This window comes from Natator depressus, chromosome 6 (assembly GCF_965152275.1).
Source record: "Natator depressus isolate rNatDep1 chromosome 6, rNatDep2.hap1, whole genome shotgun sequence".
Taxonomy (NCBI): Eukaryota; Metazoa; Chordata; order Testudines; family Cheloniidae; genus Natator; species Natator depressus.
In genome coordinates, this window is record NC_134239.1 from 63,098,534 (window position 1) to 63,114,566 (window position 16,033).

At 45.0% G+C, this 16,033-nt stretch overlaps 1 protein-coding gene across 3 annotated transcripts in view; it reads left to right on the top strand.

Annotated features, from left to right (window-relative positions):
• The window catches only part of RAD51B (RAD51 paralog B), a 591,188-nt gene that overhangs the window by 279,159 nt on the left and 295,996 nt on the right, over nucleotides 1-16,033 (top strand). For all 3 annotated transcript variants that reach the window (XM_074955518.1, XM_074955519.1, XM_074955521.1), the window contains exon 8: nucleotides 7,331-7,427. In XM_074955518.1, coding sequence (XP_074811619.1) covers nucleotides 7,331-7,427 — 97 coding nt within the window. The remainder of the gene's footprint in view (nucleotides 1-7,330; nucleotides 7,428-16,033) is intronic.

Genomic DNA, 16,033 nt, shown 5'->3' on the forward strand with positions numbered 1-16,033 from the left:
GACATAAAACCCTATTTCTGTAAGTGCACATGCATTTGGACCTGATTCCCTAGAACAGTTCTGCCCCAAACACACTTCCTCTGAGATATCTAAACTCTACCGTAAGGGTAGAGGCTGAAGAAGACGAACTCGGTGTAAGCTCAAAAACTTCTTTCTTTCACCAACAGAAGTTGGTCCAATAAAATATATTACCTCACCCACATAGTCTTTCTAATGGGAGGGGCTGTTGGTCACATAAACCTGGGTTCCCCTGTGGCAGCATGACTTGCCATCATCACAACTCTGAGCCCTTGAGTTCTTTCAGGAAAACTCTGGTATTGCTTGGTTGTTCTGATACTTCAACTCCAACTTCTCTCTTTCTATGTCCCTTACACCTTCATTCCACAGAAGGTGCTGATTTTTTTTTGTTTTTTTGGAAAGGCTGCTAATATGATGATTTACAGTAAGTCTCTCTGAGGTCATGGGCAACTTTTCAACAGTCTCTATGGCAAGTGGCTACTAATCCTGACTCTACCTGAAGAGAGACTGGAGCTGAAGGAAATGCTAATCCAGTGTCTCGTCTGAGTTCTGTTTCTCCAACTGCCTGTGCTAGCTGGGATACAACTGCTCCCCTTGTACAGAGGCTGAGGCTAGTCGTCATCACAGTGAAAAAAAGCTGTAACAGGTTCCCACAGGAGGGCTGAAGTTCTCATCAGTCTTTGAACTGTGCCCCACCTCAGTGTTGTCACCACTCCATCTTTCCATTTGTAACCCCAGTGCTGCTCCCATCTGGCACTATGCTGTTTCCTTTCCTGCTTTGTGCACATTCTCCACCAGAACCTAGACAATGGTCATCATTGTTTAAGTCCATTATAAACAGTACTGACTATACTTGAATGCGGCATATTAAAAGCTGTCTGCTCTAGGGCAAGGGAGAGGTGCCTCTTTAGTGACAGGAATGGAGAATGTTAAACTCGGATCTGCTCGATAGGGACAACATTGAAATGTTGGGGATAAAGAAAGCTTGTGTCCCCCTTCTCCAGCATGCTAAGTCAGCATCCTACCTTTGCAGACTGACTGTCACTTATACCGCTTTATCTCTGACTGCACTGCCAGAGTGCAGTAAAAAAACACAAAGAACATGCGTTAATGAAGGACAGAGTCGTTTTGGATTTTTGTTTGTGTTTTTGTGCTTGCTCTTCCAGCTCGACAGGAAGCCTTTAATAAGAGTTTTCCTAAATGATGCTGCATGTCAAATGGCAAATTTTACTCTGTTCTCTTAACAAACAGCTATTTCATGAGATGGTTTTTCTGCCCCTCTCAGTACATTCCAAAAGGCTTTATACCTCTTCTGGTTACTGATTGATGGCTCTGTGCTGAACTCCCTTTAATTTTGCAATAAACCAACTAGGAGGCTGAGACCACAAGTTTACAGAGAATGACTTATTTACTTAACTGCATTTACAAGGATGACAAAGTCAGATTTAGTAGTTTCAGTGTGGTCCTTGGGAGGGCAGGAGGAGTACTTGAGGAATTATACTGTATAAATAACCAAACAAAAAATTGCTTGCTTATTCTTCCATGTAAAAGCAGTCATATTTCAGTTCCTAGGCCAACTCACTCTGAGGCTCTGCAGGGGCTTTACACTTACAAAGGCTGTTCTCTGAGGCAAGCATTTTCAAACTTGGGTGCCTGAGCTTAGGCACCTAAAAAAGTCTTCCGATTTTTCTGACGTGCTCCCAGAACATCAGCCACTGCTGAAGTCAGTTAAATTGGGGAAGATTCTGTTGGCATGATGAGCTGTATAAGTGTTGCCAAAGCATAAAAAAGAGAGGTGCACTTCAGGTATCTCTTACAGGTAGGTAAGATCCATCCAGGCTATGGCTACATTTTGGGGGGCTTAATCCCCTATGTTCCTGTTTACAGTGGCAGCACCTCTGAAAAGCAGGCAAATGATTTAGAAGCCTTAATATTTCTTAAATGCCTTACTTTAGGCACCCAAGATTGAAAATTTTGCCCTTTCTGTCTCTCAGTTTCCCTATCTGTAATAGAGGATTGTTATTTCTGTAACACCTTAGTGTTCATAGTGCTTTACAGATAAGAGCAGGAAGGAAGATGTGGATCATGCCCCAAGGAGCTTAGACTCTAACGTTAATATGCTGCTACTAATACTTAGCTTTCTTATGGGAGAAACTAATTGCAAAGTATTTTAAGATATTAAGAAGTTCAAACTTTTCCAATAAATGGCTGTGACATTTGAATAGATCTAAATAAACTTTTAAATAGTATTTGCAATCTAATCATGTTTTGCAGCCTCTGGACTGTTAAACTGTTAGCCGTACTGGTCAAAATTGGCCATGCTCAAAGGTTAAGGGGCAGTGGTTCACTGAACTCAGCGGGAAAGTGAGACAAGTTTCTAACAGCACTGACCTATCCAACTGACCTTTTTAGTTTAGTTGCAGAGGGTGTTTTCTATTCATGTACAGTCATTGGCTGGGTAAGCCCCTCATATTGATTTTACCATGAACAGGGAACAGAAAACTATAACACAGCCCACTGCCTATTGCAGATGTTTGGGGTTAGCTGGGGCTGGAGGAGGGAAGGTGGTGTTTCCTGTTCCCTTGCTCTGTAATGATTACTCTAATAAGAATGAGAGAGAGCTTTGTTGGGTTAATTGATACCAGACAATAGGATCTCTCATGCGTTAAAATGTTGCATAACAGAATTCTCACCGTTGAAAGCTCTGTTGGAAGATAATGGACTAGTAATTTGAGTTGTGCCTCTTAAGCTGAAGCCAGGGCTGCATGGTCTGAAGTCCATTATGTGTTAGGAGAGCCCACAACAGAAGGGACTGACTCTTTCTTTACTCACTTGGGCTGGGATCCTGGCAAGTCTCATGAACTAAACAGAGTAAAATATGGTCAATACTTGGATGGGAGATCGCCAAGGAAAATTTCAGAAAGTTGCTTGGTGACTTGATTGAAGGCACTTCCCCCCACTAAATCAGTTCTGGATCAATGCTCCAGCATGTTATTAGGAAGCACTGCATAGTTAGAGATGACATCTTTCAGGCAAGAGATATAAGAGATGAAAGATGGATATCCTAACCTTTCCAGCTTTCTCTGTATATACAGCCCTTATGTTTATCCCTGGTGATTTGTGAGATATTGGACCTTAAAGTCAGGCCAGCACTAGGTTTTGTGGGACCTGTCTGAAGTACTATGTGTGTCCCTCCCTATCTGTAAGTGTGACACCCTACTGGGAAATCGCATGGCCATGTCTCACCACCCTTCCTTTGTCTATCTGAATCTCTCCTTCCTGTCAGGCTGTGGTGACTCCCTCACGCACCTGTTTGTGAGGCTCAGCACCTGCTGGTGAGCCATTTATATGTATCAGGAGGTGAAGATGAAGTGCACTTTTAAAGCTGGTGATGAAGACATTGAAGGAATATAATACTTGTGGCCTGCTGACACCAGAGTAAAGTGGGGGTGGCATTCTGGTTGGTGAATTGAATGTGTCTGTATGCTGAGGGACCCCGGGAGATGTGGGGCCTCATGTGCTGCTGCTGTTTACAAATGGGATGTTCTGCTGTACCAAAATCCTATTTTAGAAATGCAAAAAACTCTAATAAACTCATGATTCCATATTTGAAGCCCTACATTTTCAGAAATGTCTTCATTTTTTTTGCTGCCCAGCATGAGACACTTTGGGCCTGGTTGCCACCCTTTACTGAGTACCCAAAATTCCAATTTAAGCCAAGAAGAGCTGAGGGTACTCAACAATCTTGAAAATCAGGCTCAAACTGGGGAGGCTGGGGACCCAGAATTGTATTACCGGTTGATGACATTGGAGATACGCAGCTATAACTGAGGGTAGACATTGCAGGCAATGGGGTTGCACAAGTGTAACTGAAGCAGAATTTGGCGCTACATTTGGTACTTAATTACCAATTGTGTTAATTTATGCTTGAATGTCGCTTCCAGCTCTGTTAGGCCAAGAGGAGTAAAGAATAGCATCACTTTATTTTTTTCACAGAAATAAGCTTTCTGAATACACATGGGGCTCCAGTTTCAAAAAGCATCCTTACTCAGGGCACTACTTAAGCACTTGCTCAACTACCACTGAAGCCAATGGAACTTGAGCACATGCTTAGTTGCCATCCTGAATCAGGGCCAGAGTAGCTGAGTAAAAGTGTGCCATTTTTACTGTCACTTTACAGACGTTTAAGTAGGGAATGATCCGTGATGATCTATTCAGAGATAAACTGAGCTTTAGTCCCATGGAAGATAAGAATCTTCCCATGGAAGATAAGGTATGGCTGGTTTATAAAGCGAAGGGTGAAGAGCATTACAATCCTCCATCCAGACCAGTGCCACAAAGTTCCCTGACATGGGGAGAGCTGACCAACCTGAAAGGTACAGAGTCCAGTTATGCAATTTCGAGTTTTCTCTCAGTTTGAAGCCTGTAGAGTCCACTGGAAGGGGAGGAATGTGAAATATGGTACCTCTAGGGTTTTTTAAAAAAATCTTAAATACAGTAGCTTTTCTCTCAGATGTATGACATAAACTTTATACTCTGCCATCATATTTTGTTTATCTTGGCCCAGGGTTGGGTTGACTGCATCACTCATGGGTGCCTTTGACACTTATGAGTAATGTGGTCAGTGCAAACTTGTGCCAATAAAAACATCGTACCACACCAGAATGCATATATACATATAGCAAATATTTATTTAATTTTAGATATTACAACTAATCATTGAAGTTTCTCTTTCAAACTGTATAATGTTGATGTGAATTCTATTCTACCCCTCCTTTTACATCTGCCTTTGTTTACCTGGAGTTTTCTATAAGCTTCTGTCAGGCTTGGCCTTGGGCTCTACCTTATCATTTGAATTGAGGTTTGTCCTATTATAACCACAAAAGTGGTTTCCAAGCGCCTGACTTTTCCACCCCCTTGAATAGCTTATTTTCTATTGGTATCTGAGGTACATGCTCTGTGCTGAGGTTCTTGTGATGATAGTGACATTAATGGTGTGTACCAGATTGTTACTTGAAAACCTGAATTCTGGGGTTTCTCTTTTGTAATAAACTTTCATGATGAGCCTGTCACGGAGGCACCAGGCCAACGTGCTGGACCTGCTATGTATGAAGCCAGTCTGGACTCTGGTGTAGCATGCCTCACACTGTCATCAGGGCAAGAAGCTTACATAGTTTTAGCCTTCCTGGGTCTGACCTCAGAGCATTCAGCATCCCTTTTCACACCATGCGCTTCCTCCAGCGAGTCCGCCTGGGCGGGGCTCCTGGGGAAGCCAAAGGACCCTGCACCTCAACTCCGCAGTCAGCCAGGACTCTCAGCCAGTAAAATGGAAGGTTTCTTAACCGACAGGAACACAGTGTAGAACAGAACTTGTTAGCACAGAAATCAGTGACTTTCAGCCAAGTCCATCTTGGGGGAACTCCAGGCCAGATGCCCTGGACTCCCCCCATCCTTGAGTCCCCCCAGCAGACTGAACTCAACCCTTCTGCCTGGCCTCTGACACGCCCGTTGCTCCTTCTCTGGTCTTTGTCTCACTTGGGCAAAGTGTCACCTGCTTGCATCCCGCTCCTGGTTCTCAGGTTACGAAGGGCACTGTCCATAGTTTACATGCAGGGAGCTGGAGCAGCCTCACCAGTCCCTGAGGGTCTCAGCAAAAGTCACACACCCTTATCCCCATCACTTAGGCATTGGTGCAGTACACAAGGAAAGTGAGGCACACATAGTATTCATGCAAAACAGTAAGACTCACATATGCTTACATACAATATAACAAGGGGAAAACCCCACTTTGTCACAGCTTTAACACCCAGTCCTGCAAACACACAGGCATTACTTTCATGATTATTCCCATTGGAGAAGATCCACAGTTCCCTCTATGCCATTTTGCTGGATGCCATTCTGGTGATACAAAGCAGTCAGCATGCTGACGTAACTGGCTCTCTGGGAATTCCCCTAGTGTAAGGAGCCAGCTCTTTGCCAATCCACCTTTTAGTACCCAGCACAGGGAGCATGTTGTTGTGGTGGTGTCATTGCCCTGTGGTGATGCCCAGCTACCAGAAGAGGCTCATGGGGTCCATTGCACCTGGGTGCAACTTAGGCCACCTTTGTGCCTTCCTTCACTGTGTCAGGTAGAGCTGAAGCTCTGGTCCAATAACTTCAGTGGGAGTATGCATGGAGTCGGATTACTTACATGTGCAACTATTAGCAGATTTGGCCCCTTGGACCCATGCCTATAGCTTTGCTCAGTCTCCAAGAGTGGGGATCAATTATCATTGGTAATTCTGGGGAAATGGTAATCACTTACATTGCCACCAAATGATTACACTGCAATAGATCCACACTTACCCAGTCAGTCTCACTGTATAGTTGGCATTATGTGTTTGTACTAGTTTGTTTCTATCTCTCATTAGAAAAAATAACTGAGCTTTGAATTTATACTGCTAATGGTTCATCCCCTCAGCAAGAGGAATTAATATTTGTATAGTACTAGATAAGTGCTAAGTTGTATTATTATTATTGAAACCTCTTGAATCAGTAAAACATGGCAGGAAACCTTGTGAAAACAGGTTACCTTGTGAGATCTGGAGTTCTGCCTACCTCTGGTCAATGTGGAAATATGATGACAACAGCTTTTCTCATGGTGCTGTACTTCAGCATTTCTGCTCCTGGTCTCCCTCAGAACTAGGGAGTGCAGAAGGCCACATGCAAATATATAGGGTGGCAGAGGGATACTTACTAGGAGGAAAAGAGCTTCCAGGAGGAGAGTCTTAGGTGGTAATGCTCAGCTGCAGGAGCAAAGAAGAACTCTGCAGGGCTCAAGAGTAAGGGTGAAGAGCAGGGAATTTCAGCATAGCCCAAGACGGGGAGAAGGATCATTTGTTTGGATTTTCAGTTGGGCTTTTGTTACCCCAAAAGGGGACTGAACTTGAAAGGTGACCTGGCTGGATCACAGAATGACATGCAATATGGGGTGCTAGAGTGGAAAGATCCCTGCAACACCACTTCTATGCACAGGGGGCGCTCTCTGGGGCAGGATCCCATTACAGTCTCTCTTGAAAAAAGGCAGTATGGATATACAGGGTAGGTAATATTTTGTCTTTGACTAACTTCAAAAGTCTCCTCAGTTTGCTGTACTTTTTACAATATCCCTTTGACGAGTTATTGCAAGTAGCTCCAAATTTTCCAGGAGAAATGAACTTGATGAAGGTCAGAGTGTGGAGTTGTCTGTCTGTCTTTGTATGTTCTAGTTCTCGTCTGGGCTGCTACCTGCCCTCCAGTAGCTATAATAATTATTTTTTCCTCCTGTTTGCAGGTTATCTTGACAAATCAGATTACCACACGGCTGACTAATGGCCTTGATATCCAGGCAGACCTGGTGTCTCCAGCTGATGACATGTCCCTGTCTGAAGGTAGGAGCTCCATTTTATCACAGCTGAAACTTGATACTGACACAAATCCCCACTATCACTTGCAGTCTCCTGTTGATATTCGGGGGCACATGGGATTGGGGTTATCAAGCTTAGCATAAAATATAGCTGGAGTTCAAAAACATTTTAAAACTTCTACGTAACTTTCATCATTTAAGGGGGAAGATCACCCATGTTAACCAAAAGACTACGTTTCCTAGGGGCCACAAAGAAATTTTCAATGTCCAGTTCTATAGTATTTTCCTCTGTAGTAGCTCTGACGCATAATTAGCCATGTGCACTAGGGGGTTTTCCCCCTTCCTCTGATGCCACTGTGAGAGGCAAGATACTGACTAGACACTGGCTTGATCTGATATGGTAAATCCTATGCGCCTGTTCATTGATTGTAATTACCAGCAATTCAAAAGAGAAACACCTTGCCACAAATCAAAGAGGATAACCTTTCATTTGTGTCCACTGGACTATACACTAATCATACTTCAAGTACAGTGACTCAAACTGCAGATCTCAATATTACATTCATGCTACACAAATGTGCCGTGCCTTGTAACACCTTTCTCATAATACTGCATTTTCTTTCTGTGCTAATTTCAGGGTATTGTATTTTCCATAGAAATTGAAGCAATAATTACACATTTTCATGCAATAATAAGAGAGTTAACTTCTCAGTGTATCTATCAGTGAGAAGAAAAGGTAACTCCGAGTAAGAATTCAAAGCCAATCACCACCTTGTATGGTAACTGCAGTTTCTAGTGTGACAGACCCAGACCAATGGGATACAGAGTCTGGTAGAAGGCAAATATATTGGCCACTGGATGAACAGTTTTCTGTTCCCTGAGTGACCAGAGCAGGGGCTGCCCTAGAGCAATCAAGAACCTGCCAGAACCAATTAAGACAGGCAAGCTAATCAAGACACCTGGAGCCAATTAAGAACTTTCTAGATTCAATTATGGCAGGCAGGCTAATCAGGACACTTGGTTTAAAAAGGACCTCCCATCAGTTAGTAGGGGGGTGTGCCAGGAGCAGGGAGTGAGAAGGCGTGCTGTTGGAGGAGTGAAGAGTTCAAGCGTGATCAGGCTTCAGGAGGATGTTCCTGCAGTGAGGATAAAGAAGGTACTGGGGGGAAGGCATAATGGGGAAGTAGCGCAGGGAGTTGCAGCTGTCACGCAGCTGATACAGGGAACATTGTGGACAGCTGCTATCCACAGGGCCCTGGGCTGAAACCCGGTGTAGAGTGTGGGCCTGGGTTCCCCCCGATCCTCCCCAACTCCTGATTGGACACAGGGGGAGTTGACCTGGTCTGTGAGAAACACCAGAAGGGAAGGTCTAAATTGGAAAGGGATCTGCCCTGTCCCCGACCCACTAGGTGGGACACAGAGACTGCGGGGATTGTTCTCTGTTTTCCCCCATGCTGGACATTGATGAGGTTAGCTGAGTGGACGGCAGGTTTGAGGCGCTAGTAAGAGTGGCCAAACTGAGGGCTGCCGTGAATCTCTGAGGCAAGCAAATCCGCCAATAAGTGCAGGACCCACCAAGGCAGAGGAGGAACTTTGTCACACTAGCTATTGCAAGAATAGTTGGGCCCATACTACATGCTGCAGACAACTGTAGAGAAGTTCCCTATTTAGAGTTCAGTTGTGTCAGAGGCCCCACTCTACTGTGGTAAGCAAGGTTTTTCCTCTAGTGGGTTCCTCAAAGAGTATTGCTGACCTGATGTCAAATTTGCAACTTGGGAGGATATAGTAAGTAAGGTGGTTTTCACTCTTCTTCTTTGTTGCACCTTTCTGGTGGGTCTTATCAGCTACTTTCTTACACCAGTTCTCACACTGATCACAGGAGATTTCTCCATCCTGTATGACACATACAAAGGGGTATTGCTAAAGAGAAAACAGAACCAGGCTAGAGTTCATACTTGTAGCCCAGTGTGGGCCCATCAGCACTGGTTCTCCACTTTCCTGGTGCTGTCAGTGAAACCCCAATTTCATTTCCACTAGACTCAGAGCTAATCTCCCGGGATCATGGTTGCCTCCCCCACCCAAGCCTACAATCCCTTCAGTTAACTGCATGAATGCTCCATGGCTAGACACGCAAGAGCAGGCTTGCTCAAAAGATGTTCAAAAGATCCTACTAAATAGTAGAAAGTCTTCTACAAGAACTTACTTTGCTAAACTGAGGCATTTTTCCACCTGGTCTTGGCAGTAAGGCTATCACCAACCAGTTCTTCAGTTCAACATTTCTGGACTACTTATTATTCCTGAAATACAAAGATTTGGTGGTTAGTTCCATCAAAATACATCTGGCTGCTATTTCAGCATTCCATTCTAAAGTTGACAATTGCTCTGTTTTTTCCAATGATATGTCCATGCGATTTTTAAAGAGCTTAATCAAATTATACCCTCAAATGCAAGACCCCATTGCTCTGTGGGATCTAAACTTACTATTGTCAAGACTTATGGATCCCCCGTTTGAACCGTTGGCTACCTGCTTGCTGTTGTATCTATCAATGAAGGTGGTATTTTTGGTGGCCATTACCTTGGTCTGAAGAGTAGGGGAGCTGTGGGCATTAATGTCAGGGTCTCCATGTACAGTCTTTTTTAAGGACAAGGTTTACCTGCATCCTCATTCAAAGTTCATCCCAAAGGTGGTTTCCTTTTTCCATATCAATCAGCCAATTTATTCGCCTGAATATTACCCAAAGCACACACGACCAGGGAGGAAGAGCATTTGCGTATGTTTGATGTCAGAAGAGCATCGGCATTTGTGACGCTCTGTACCTTGGGGAAGCACCCTGCATCCCCATGTTCATCCTTATAATATGATTGTGTGGTATCCAATGCAAAGTTTGTCATGTTGGGTGTCTTTGGAAGGCTCATGATGTACTGAGCATTGTTGTTATAGTAATGTTATAGGTTGTAATTTCATGTATATAGTTATGAGGCTGAAAATGTGTCCTCATGGCTTAAAACAAGCCCAGGCAAAAACTCTCCAGGAGCAGAGGCCCAGGAAAAACTCTCCAGGAGCACAGGGGCAGTTCACACCTCATCAGGGCATGTATGGGACAAACCCGTCCCAGCCTCACAGGAACAAAAGACACTGGCCTAGGCAGCAACAAAGCATCTGTTGGACTCTCCAGTGAGTCACCTCCCTTCCCATGGTCAGTTTGGAACTACGATGAGGTAATGCTCACTTGACTCTGAAGAGGGGGGGCAAAGCCAAGAGGAAAAAAAGGACATGATAAAAAAGAGAGACGTTTGCCATGCTCTCTCTCTCTTCTACCTCCATCTACAGACACCACCACCAAGCGACTGAAGCGCTGATCAAAGGGGAGAGCCTGGCTGAACGGCAACCAGCCAGCCTGTAGTGAGATGCATCTAAGTTTGTAAAGGCACTGAAAGTGTTAAGATCAGCTTAGAATGCATTTTAGTTTTATTTCATTTGACCAAATCTGACTTGTGCTTTGACTTATAATCACAAAAAACCTATCTTTTGTAGTTAATAAATTCATTTGTTTATTCTACCTGCAGCAATGCATTTGGTTTGAAGCGTGCCAGAGACTCCCCTTGGGATAACAAGCCGGGTACATATCAATTTCTTTGTTAAATTGCTGAACTGATATAAGCTTGCAGCGTCGAGCAGGCATAACTGGACACTGCAAGACGGAGGTTCCTAGGGTTGTGTCTGGGACCGGAGATATTGGCTAGTGTCATTTGGTTGTACAATCCAAGCAGTGGCTGGCCAAAAGTGCTCACTCATGTATCTGGGAGCAGCTTACATGCTAGAGGCTGTGCATGAACAGCCCAAGAGTGGGGGTTCTCACAGCAGAGCTGGGTAACGGTGGCTCCCAGAGTCGAGAATTAGAGTGCCCTAGCAGATCACCGGTCACAGCATTTTACCTGGACAGAATCAGACACTTTCGTAAATCCTCACAGCTGTTTGTAGCAGTTGCAGACAGAGTAAGAGGTCAATCAGTCTCCACTTAGAGCCTTTCTTCCTGGATCACATCTGGAATATGCATGAGCTATGACTTGGCTAACGTTGCTCCATCCAACAGAGTCATCACTCATTCAACGAGGTCTCAGTCTGCCTCAGTGCCCTTTCTGGCACAAGTTCCAATTGCAGATAGTTGTAGAGTGGCAACCTGGTCCACATGTTTGCTCCCACTATGCTGTGGCTCAAGACTCCAGAGATGATGCTAGAGTGGGAAGAAGAAAAAGTGGTTGCTAGCCTGTTCCGTAACAGTTGTTCTTTGAGATATGTTGGATATATCCATTCCACAACCCATCCTCCTAACCCCTTCATTGGAGTTGCAACAAGAAGGAGCTGAGAGGGTTAGGGGCAGCTCTGCCCTTTATATCTGCACTATAGGGAGCCAGGGTGGCTTCCTTCCGAACCAGAGAGTAAAGAGCCACCCTCTCAGCGTGAGTGGGCAGGGCCAGACCAAGCATACTCCAATCCCCGGAAGGGGAGGGGTGGAACAGGAAGTACAAAGGGCGGGGCCCTTTGCCAAGTGAGGGCAGCACCAGGGAGGGAGACAGACACAGGCTGCTGGCTGTTCCCTCCAGACCCTGCTGCCGACCCAGGGGAGGCCTTGGGCCAGGAGAAACCTGACCTGGAGGAAGGACTGAGGCGACCAGGACTGCCAGCTGCCGAGTACCCGGAGGACCTGGAGGGGCCAGGCTGTAACCCAGGCCAGCGTGAGCCTGACACAGAGGGGGAGCTGGAGCTGCCAGCAGCTGAATACCCGGACAAGCTGGAGGGACCGGAGAGGCCCGCTTGAGAGACCGGGTAGGAAGTAGCCCAAGGGCAGAACTGCACAGTGTGGTGGGTGTATTTGGTCAGCGTGGCGCGGATGGTTCCCCGCTGACCCAGCAGCGGGACCCTCTCGTCCCGCCACTGTCAGGGCCCTGGGCTGGAAAGCAGTGGAGTTGGGTGGGCCTGCGTTCCCCTATCCCGGCCAACCCGCCTTGGGTAGCAGAATCCCGAATGCCACTGACTCGTGCCGGCGCTCCCCTGCCTGAGGGGGCACGCCGCAGACTCGTGCCGGCGCTCCCCTGCCTGAGGGGCGCGCTACGGACTCTGGCCGGCACACTTTCTCCGCTAATTCCCCAGTGACCGAAAGGGGTGACTAAGGCCTGCCAGTGGGACAGTAGCTCTCCATCGCCCCCTAGAGGCTCGGTGGACCGATTGAAACCTGTCACATGCACACAATGATGTGTGGCAGCAGGGGAAACTTGTGCTGCCCAATGGGTACTGTTGAGGGGAAACGTTTCCAACAGCCGTTGGAACGCACTGACACCGAGAGGAATGGACATGTGCAATGCGTCTGAAGAACAACAGTTACAGAACAGGTTCATAACTGGTTTTTCTCTGTTAAATGTAATTTGTGGCTTTGGTTAATGTCAAAAAGTCCTGAAAAAAATGCTGAATATACATCTATTGTTAGATAGTATTGGATTCCCTGTACATGAAAAATTGTGTTAGTGGCTCATGCAAGCAAAGATGATGGTATTCTAAAATCAGGACTCTGGAAGATGGCATGGGTATAATTTTTTGTAATGATTACGCTAAATGTGTTCATGCAGCTATTGTGGATAGTAATGGGAGTTAGTTGTGTGTCTAAATTTTCTGGTGCCATTGTTTTGAACTTTTGCCCTGGAGCGCCCTGAATGAGGTGGGATTTGTTGACCTTTATATGTGAATTTTTTTTAATTAGGTGAATTCATGCTGGTGAAAGGTGCTGAGTGATAGTCGTGGGATTTGAAGATCTCTCTTTATCCCCAGAACAAGAAAAAACAGGCAGCAGAGGTGCAAGTTTTTCCTACAAATTCTCCCACTAAATGCTTCAATCCTCACCTATACTGACCACCTCTGTGAGTGAAAGTGGAGTTCAGACCCATTCAGTACTTTTCCTATCTGCCAGCAAGGGGCTCAGCTGTCATGATGGTTTTTGCACTGTGGACACTGATTCACTAGGAATCGGACTGAGACAGCCTCCAAACTCAGTTGATACTACCACCAAACAACCTGCAGATAATAATAATACTTTGCAATTTTATTTCTCTTATCAACTGAGTAGCTCAAATGACTTTAAAAACATTCATGAACTAGCCTACCAACACCCCTGTGATGCAAGTAATTATCATTCCCATTTTACAGTGGTCAGAGCTTAGGCCCTTCAACATGCAGAGGGGGCTTTTGGTAGGGGAGCCTGATCCTTCCCACTCCACTGAGATCCGGCCCAGGGCCCTGTGAGGGTGACACAAGGGTCTGACGCTCAGGAGCACCTTAAGACTGTCCTCCCATGGCCACTTTCTACCAGCCCGCTATTGTCCAAAGTTTGCAGTATGTCCCAGGAGGCTGTTAAGGGAGGCTCACTGCTTGGCATCTCTTTGCAGCCGGGCGTGGTGTGGTAGCTGTCTTCCTCCTGGGGTGGTGGCTGCCTTCTGCCATGCCTTGGCCCTCCGTGCAGGTCAGTTTCAAGTCTCTCCCCTTCAGGGGTAGTCCATAAACAAAACACAGGGAATCAACACAAATAAACTGGGTTAGTAAATTGTGGTGGTGAATACCTCCCTCTCTGGATATAACAGAAACAGGTCTTCCCTTCCCTCAGAGAGTGACCTTCAGGCAGTTGTTGAGGGAAAGATCTTGCCTTCCCTTAGCGCTTTTCTCAGGACCTACAAGGCAGAGGTTCTTTTCTCTTCCTTGGTCTGCCCACAAGTGAGCTGTTTTGCTCCCTTTTAACTCCTCTTCCAGACTGTACATCTCTTGCAGGTGTGGCGGACCAGGGCTGGTTGAGCCCAGAGCAGCTCCTTAACCCCTTGTTGTCCAGTGTGGGGTTTCTATACCCCATCACATAAAGTCAGGAATATAATCTGGAACTCATGACCGTGTTCTTATCATAAGATCATCATTCCTTTCATTCATCACCAACTTGAGCTGGATTTGAGCTTGTAACCTAGTTGTGAAGGGATCCATAATACAATATTAGTCCCATAAGGAACTAATTCTGTTGGATTATATATATCTAAAACCTTATGTTAGCCAAGTCAAAGTCATGTTTCTGTAAACTGTTTGGTGTGTGGATAATCTTTTAGAAAAACATCCAGAAATGAACCTTTCGCTATTCTAAATATGCTATTAGGAAGAAACAAAATGCTACAGTGGCTTTTATTCTTTGCTTTTGTGTTTGACTGTGCATTAGAAAGGAATTTGTTGGGCCATTATCATGTGTTGGATCAGGCCCAATCCCCACCTCATTTCTACCCTGGAGCAGTTGCAGGGTTGGGTCCTAAAAGGTTGCATAAGAAAAGGTAATATTTTCCTACAACAGTAGAGATCTTTAGGGCTGAATTAATAGTGGTGTAACTGGTTTAAATCAGTGGCATTTCAGAAGGGCTGAATTTGGCTTTTGGTGAGGAGGTGATACAGGCAGAAATAAAGTGAGCAAGATCCTGGGCTCTGTTAAATCTGCTTTGTACCACTCCTCAGACACAATGCAAATGTAGTTAGTTTAATTGGCCTGCTGAAGATTCCATGCATAGAGGAATCCTCCAATGGTGTATAGCCAGCATAGCTGGCCCTACACCAACCCTCTTGCAGCTCCCAACATAGGGGTTGTGCTGGGGCATGTTCAGAGCGTTGCTGCACTTCAGTGAATCTTGGTTTATAGAATAATCCCCTTTTGGGCTGTTGCAACCAGATGTAACTTAGAGCAGCTTCATGGCTGCTCTGAGTTGCAGTGAGGGCCAAACCAGCTCTCAGCTGTCACCAGGCTCAAAAGCATTACCTGAGGAGCTAGCCCTCAGTATACCAATGTGTTACAATGAGGACAAACTCAAAATATCCTTGTTAGTAGTGGAAAGACCCAGAAGAAATAGATTTAAGCTGTGTCAGGTTAAACAAATATTAGAAGTAGAGCTTAACAACAATTGCAAAACACTTTCTGTGAATATGCATTCAGATACTTAAACAAATTCACTGTGGCCATGGTTGTGCCCTTTCATTTTGCTTTTGCAATCATTCACATGATCGGGTTATGCCAGCATGTGCACTCATGGAAAAAGTGAATTGTAGGCTTGCGTGTTTGAATCCTAGTGGAAGCAAGTTTTAAATTAATTTTCCTTGAGCGTTTGTCCCAGAAATCTGTTTTTTAAGGGAAATGCACATCCATTCAAGGAACAGAAACAATATCAATTCACTAATCACTTTCCATCTATCTAGGTACCCCACACCACATTATCTCATAGTTGCCGCAAAGCTTGAATAGCAATGTGTAGCGTAAGCAACATTTTAAAAAAATGTACTTTAATAGTTTTGCACAAAGAATAAATTAGAAAAAATGCCGTCTGTTTCCACAGATATTCTTTGAACAGAAGAGGAAGTAAAATACATCAGATAATTTATTTGTTACTAATTATTTACTCTGTGAGGTGCAAAGGAAGGCTCTGTATTGCCATCAGTGGGGATGCTCAGGATTAAGAATAAACATCCCAGGTTTAGGAAAAATTAAGCCACTCCTACTTTGGTGTTGGGGGATGTGATGGCATAACCCACTCAAGGACCCTTCTAAACCAAAAGACTCTATGATA